Here is a 6,461-nt window from a genome sequence, read left to right as displayed (position 1 = left end):
CCATTTCCTATTGGATTTGCTCCAACCCAGACAAACTCAAGGATGTGCATATATGGCTATCCAAATCTAGTACGCATTTAGAGATTAATAGTGTCTACTGTCCAAAACTTGTAACAGAAAATAGAACAATAAAAATAGCTAGAAGGTTATCTGGCTACATTGGCGTAATCATTCCGTAACAAATCCAACGGTTAAATAAATCTCATCAGCAAACGTTGCATATAATATTGTTGTCTCTTCTATAGAGGAGAATTATTAAGTGTAATACACTAGTACAAGTATAAAAGGATAAGCTTTAACAAGACCAACCCGCCATTAATGCCATTCCCCAATGAAGCTCAAAATCTAAAAAATAAACTTTTCACTTTCTATTTCTTCTTTAACTTGATCATCACCATCAGCTAGTTGTTGCTGCAAATTAAGAAAAAAAAGAAGAGGACGAAGAAAAAGCCATGGCTATGAAGTCAACTTTTATACTCTTGTGTAAGTCTAAAAGTTTCTCAGAAAACCCAACCAAACCTTGTTAAAAGGAAAACTACTTTTTCTCCCTCTTCGCTCTCTTAATAGCTCAACCAAGAAACTCCAAAAGTCTGTAATCTTGGTATTTAGTTCAAGTTTGGTTTTTTGTACAAACAGTAGAAAAGGGAGGGGTTATTATTTGGTCTTTTGTGGGTGTCACCTAAGTTTTATTTTTTTTCACTTGGTGAGAAAAAAAGGGTTTCTTCTTTTTCACACTGTTTCTGCTTGGTTTCATCACGGATCCAGTTTCTCTTTCTCCTTCTCTCTCTAAACTAGAAAAGAAACGTTGGATTTATATATTTTGGGGGATCTAAAATTAGTAAAGCTGGGGAAGGAAGGTAGAGGAGAGTCTGTTCTCAGGGTCTTTGTATCCATGGGAAATTGTTGGACTGCCAGAATCAAAGCTGAGAGTCCTTATCACACAGGTACTTTGAAGGGACGCTTTGCATGAAATGTGGTTTTTTTACTTTTTGTTTTGAGTTATGATAATCATTACGCTGGCTTTTTGAGTTGTATTTTTTTTGTGCTGCTGCTTAATTTCGGTGTTTCTGAATTTGTGTACTTCTTTTCGTGGGTTTTGTATTTCTATTAGTGGGTTTTCTATTATTTTTCTGTACTGTTGAGCTAAATCATGTGAGATTAGAGAATTTATGAGGTAAATTAACTAGTGTTTGATTAATTTAGGATATTCAACTGTGTATGAATCTTAATAAGTGAGGTTGACCAATTTGAGAAAATGTTGGATCTTGTCCAACTACTATTTTTATACATCTGAAGTTAAAATCATTTATGTTCAAATACATTCATTTTGGGGTAATTTCAAGAATTGGTGATCTTAGTTGGTGATTGGCAAATTAGACTTTCTGGTGTGCTGTTTAATATGTTTGTAGGAAATTCACGATTGAACGAATTTATATGTTAGTAAATTGGGCTGTGTAGGTGGGAATTTGCAATATGTTAGCAATGACGGAAATGCTCTAAGTGGCAGTTCAAGTGGGAAGGTGTCGTCAAATTCGGTTCCTCCGACGCCTCGAAGTGAAGGGGAAATATTGCAGTCCACCAACTTAAAAAGCTTTAGTCTTAGTGAACTTAAAACTGCAACCAGGAATTTTCGCCCTGATAGTGTATTAGGAGAAGGTGGTTTTGGTTCAGTTTTCAAGGGCTGGATTGATGAAAATGGCACTACAGCTACAAAGCCTGGAACAGGCACAGTTATTGCTGTAAAGAGGCTTAACCAAGAAGGATTCCAAGGTCATAGGGAATGGTTGGTGAGTGCCTTGCCCCCATCGAAAACTCCATTATAGTTTCTCACATAAATTTTGATCAAGTCGGTAACCGTAATCACATTTTTATCATTGTTATGCCTTTGCCTAGTGGACTGCTGTTGGGCATGTTTGGATATTGTGAACATAGGATGTTTTTCTTTTCATGTGTTCCTGTAGGCTTATGTAGTATGGATGGGCATTTAAACTTTGTTTAGCTAATCATTCTAGAAGTAGTTTGTTCTATAAGTCATAAGCTATCCAAGTATATCCACCTATAACTACTAATATATTAATATGTGATGCTAAGATGAATTGTCTTTTGTCACTCCTTTGGACATACAGGCAGAAGTTAATTATTTGGGGCAACTACATCACCCGAACCTGGTGAAGTTGATTGGCTACTGCTTAGAGGATGAACACCGGTTACTAGTTTATGAGTTCATGCCTCGTGGAAGCTTGGAAAATCATCTCTTTAGAAGTAAGTTCTTTATATAACTGTTCTCTATCCCCTACCTCACTTTTGCTTCTTCCCATGATTATCATACCCTTATGTTCATTTTTCTTCTATGTGATTCACTAAGTTTTCATTTCGGCGATGCAGGGGGTTCATACTTTCAACCACTTTCTTGGAACCTTCGCATGAGGGTTTCTTTGGGGGCAGCTAAGGGGCTTGCTTTCCTACATAGTGCTGAAACAAAAGTTATTTACAGAGACTTCAAGACTTCTAACATACTTTTAGATTCAGTATGTGACGTGGGATGCAATTTTTAGTTACTAGTATGTAGTATTTTCACTTTCTCACAGTCTGTTCAATTGTAAATCCACAGAATTACAATGCAAAGCTTTCAGATTTTGGATTGGCCAAGGATGGTCCAGAAGGTGATAAAAGTCACGTATCCACTAGGGTTATGGGCACATATGGATATGCCGCTCCTGAGTATCTGGCCACAGGTATGTTTTTTCAATCCTGTTAGTGTTATGAACATTCACCAGTTTACCTTAAAGCTGCGAATAGATCATTTTCTTTGGATAGCAAACTACTGAAGGAAACCTGTCTATATGTAAACTTCAGTTAGTAATTAGCATCCAAATAGGCGGTCCTAGAACTAAGATGGTCGATTCTGCTCCTAGTCTGTCCCTGGGAGTTTTGGTGCTTATTCTTCACGATCAGTCAAAGAAACAATGCTAAATCTGTAAAGAGAAAAAGAAACATGCAATGCCTGTAAAGTCGAGGCCAGTTTCTCTTGCTCAGAGTAGTTTGAGAAACTGTCTGTAGAATGCTAACGGTCTTTGCCCAGTCCCATGTATTTTAAGAACACCGTATCATGAAAAACAAACAATAAATCATTGTAACAACTGACAACAGATGTAATGGTATAGCGAAATGGCAAAAATAGTTTTGCAACTTCTTTTACAGCTTTCCTTGTTTAGCCTCCTCCACTATCTCATCTGATGTGGACGATAACAGCTTACTACATTATGCTATTATAACAGCTGTTCAAAATATTGGTTTCCGCTTGCTTCTAAAGTGTGTGAGCCACTTGTTTAGCTATAGCTAGTCTTCTATGAGTCTATGACCCTTGGTTAGCCTCCCCCACTATCTCATATGTCATGGGTGATAACAGCCTATTACATTATGGTATTATAACAGCTGATTTAAAACATTTCTTTCCACTCGCTTCTAAATTATGTGAGTCCCTTGTTTACCTATAACTAACTAGTCTTCTCTGACTCTGAATGCTTCCACTAACCTTGAAAACAAACTGCTCTCCTCTTAAACAAGTCTTTCTGTCTTTTGTGAAGGCCATTTAACCGCAAGGAGTGACGTCTACAGTTTCGGAGTTGTGCTGCTAGAAATGTTATCAGGTCGAAGAGCAGTGGATAAGAACCGACCATCTGGAGAACACAATTTAGTCGAGTGGGCCAAGCCGTATCTGAATAGTAAACGTAAAATATTTCGAGTTTTAGACACGCGTCTCGAAGGTCAATATTCATTAGGTGGAGCACAAAAGGCAGCTAACTTAGCTCTGCAATGCTTATCCTCCGAACCCAAATTTAGACCCAACATGGATGAAGTTGTGAAGGCATTGGAACAACTTCAGGAAACAAAAGACGCAAAATCAAATAATGAAAAAGAAATCTTGGGTGATAAAAAACTTTCCAGCAGTACTGGCGGTCCGAAGCACCGAAGAAGAAGTGCAGGTGAAGCTTGTGATGGAAATGGAGCTTCAGCTTCAGTTTCTTATCCTAGACCATCTGCATCCCCACTTTATACGTAAAAACCATATAAATTTGTTAATTAGATGCAATTGTCTAATGTCTTTTTGCTTAGGAAAAGAAAAGTAACTTATAGGTGTGGAGAAGAATTGAAGAAGGCGTATGGAGGGGCTTTGACACTTACTGTACTGTAATATTTGTTCGATTGTTGTACAGTGGTTATCATTTTGATAGAAGTGTACTGGAGTTGATCTCTAATGTTGTTGTTTCTGCCTTGTAAAATCTGGAGAATATAAACATTTGATGCTAATTTTTGGTCTCCAGGAAGCATATATAAACTTGCAACATAATAAGTCTCAGGCTAATTTTTTCAGCAAAGTGTCAACCGTGCTTTCTGTAATTCATGTCTTTCTTAATTTAGTTCTTCAAATTGGCCTCTTGTTTCTCACTTTCCATTGGACGTTTAGGATTGTGGTATTTTCATCAAGTAGCTTTCCCTTCAGTTGAAAGTTGACGCGCCTTAAAAAAACCCGCTGGGTACGACAAACTGGCAGAAAGAAGATCCGAATCAACCAAAAGGCACTTTGGTAATGTAATGCCAACTGTGTGGTCAGTCTACTGACTCTACTGTATACTTGGAGTTTAGCGGTCACCCGTCATCATTCCCAGGCACTTGTGTATTTGCAAATGCTCTCAAGTTCCGGGGGTGAAATGAGGTTTTTGGGCCAATATAGTGAGCCATAAGAAGGCCGAGTCACTGGTAAATACTAAATACCTGACACACAAGGTCCATGGCCTAGTCTAAAGTCTCTTCACAAAGGGTCGAAATTTCAGGGGTAAGCATGGGCCGGTATGGGCTGGTTTTCACAAAAATCTTGTAGAAAAAAACTCTCGTAAAAAGTGGTGGCTCTATCAGAAATACAAAATACTTCATCACACAAAGTTCGAAGTCCAAGGCATGGTCTGGATGAAGATAAATTTATTTGCAGAGGTTATGTAACTGTTGATGGTGGTTTTTAGTTCAAGGTTAAAACCGTAAAACTATATATTTATGTGCTTTAGTTTTGTAAAGAAGTAGAGCCATTTAAAATTGATAAGTGCCTATGCCTTTCTGCTTACATATGTACAAAGTAATTCAATATCTCTATGTACGGAATTTATTAGAATAATATTGGTACATGTTGCGAAATCCCAAGTATTCTGTAAATTTTATTGAGCTCCTACTTGCATTATTCACAAATGCAGAGCCTGTTGAGTATCTATTCTATGTTGTGTCTCCAGATAAACTCTTAATGCTGACTTGACATGACGATTAATGATTCACTCTTAGCCGAGTAGCATGAATTTCCCGAACTGTCAGAATTAAGATATGCATGAAGGTACATAATCAGAAGCGCGTAAGCTGTGCCAGTGAGACCAGAGCTGCGCTATCGCAAAAGTAAAAATTGGTAATTTTGCATCAACGTGCAAAATTCACCAAAATTGATTAATTTTGTGTCAATTCAAAAATTTCAATTTTTAACCTAATTTTGTGTCGATTTACAAAAATCAGATTTTTGCCCTAAAACGGAGCAAGCATGATCTTGATTTCTATTGGTCGAGACTAAACCTAGGCAAGCTAGGGAATTGGCTCATCATAGAACCAGTAAGAGTAAAATTTTAACAGAAGTGGAAAAATAAATAAAAGGGGAAACCGTGACTGACCCACGATCGCGCCTCTTGGTCGGCCGGTTTTCCTAGATCACGCCCTCCGTGGCCGACCGACCTTACCCCGTGTTAGCCCCCGCACGCTCCTCTTCCCTATCGACCAATCATATCGCTGCTGTTAGAGCACTGCTCGGTCGAACTCGCAAGCGTTGCTATCTCAAGCTTGTTTGTCAAGTTTAGTTGCCAAAACTATAAGTCTTGATTTATAGTCTACTTATAGCTAAGTCTCGGATTAGAATAGTAAGTGGAGTTGAGCATTAGACTTCACGGCGTTCATCAATTGAAGACGGAGAACTACTAAGGGGATCTTGTGGAACTTCATCAACAAAATGTATATGGAGACTTGAACTCATCTATTACTCAAAAGTCTACATACTCTATCTCCTATTTGAGACAAGAGTCGTATAGCTATATAGACTTCGATTATACACATTTGATATTTCGAGATGAGTTTAACTTGCTTACAAATTTCTCGAAATATATGTTCGTAAGCTTTTGCTTTAACCAAGTTCATCTTATATTCTTGACGAAAGTCAAAAGATGATCATGTGAAAATTGCCTTGTAACGTCTTACATGATTTGTGTGAGACAGTCATTTGATGTAGACTCGGAATATTCCGTATTGATCATTTGATCACTTGAAAATTGCTTTGAAGCTAATAGTTTGTGTGAGACAGCTATTGTCGTCTTCCAAGAATGTTTCAATGATTGAAATTGGAGTTTAGAACAATTAACCATGATTGGATATAACAC

General features: G+C 37.7%; 1 protein-coding gene across 1 annotated transcript; it reads left to right on the top strand.

Annotated features, from left to right (window-relative positions):
• Positions 1-302: 302 nt before the first annotated feature.
• LOC113321911 (receptor-like cytoplasmic kinase 176) lies at positions 303-4,331 on the top strand. Its single transcript, XM_026569869.1, has 6 exons — positions 303-944; positions 1,459-1,787; positions 2,127-2,262; positions 2,386-2,528; positions 2,612-2,735; positions 3,588-4,331. Exons 1-6 carry the CDS (start codon positions 893-895, stop codon positions 4,061-4,063), a joined length of 1,260 nt encoding a protein of 419 aa, XP_026425654.1. The 5' UTR covers positions 303-892; the 3' UTR covers positions 4,064-4,331.
• Positions 4,332-6,461: the final 2,130 nt, after the last annotated feature.

Source organism: Papaver somniferum, chromosome 11, assembly GCF_003573695.1.
Source record: "Papaver somniferum cultivar HN1 chromosome 11, ASM357369v1, whole genome shotgun sequence".
Taxonomy (NCBI): domain Eukaryota; kingdom Viridiplantae; phylum Streptophyta; class Magnoliopsida; order Ranunculales; family Papaveraceae; genus Papaver; species Papaver somniferum.
The sequence above is the reverse complement of the archived record's forward strand: the minus strand, read 5'-3'. Positions and strand labels throughout refer to the sequence as shown.

What these genes read in the sequence shown, in the direction of transcription:
- LOC113321911 (XM_026569869.1), top strand. Translation starts at nt 893, where the DNA reads ATGGGAAATTGTTGGACTGCCAGAATCAAAGCTGAGAGTCCTTATCAC. An exon ending in AAGGTCATAGGGAATGGTTG is followed by an intron (nt 1,788 to 2,126) that starts GTGAGTGCCTTG and finishes TTGGACATACAG; the next exon opens with GCAGAAGTTAATTATTTGGG. An exon ending in GGAAAATCATCTCTTTAGAA is followed by an intron (nt 2,263 to 2,385) that starts GTAAGTTCTTTA and finishes TCGGCGATGCAG; the next exon opens with GGGGTTCATACTTTCAACCA.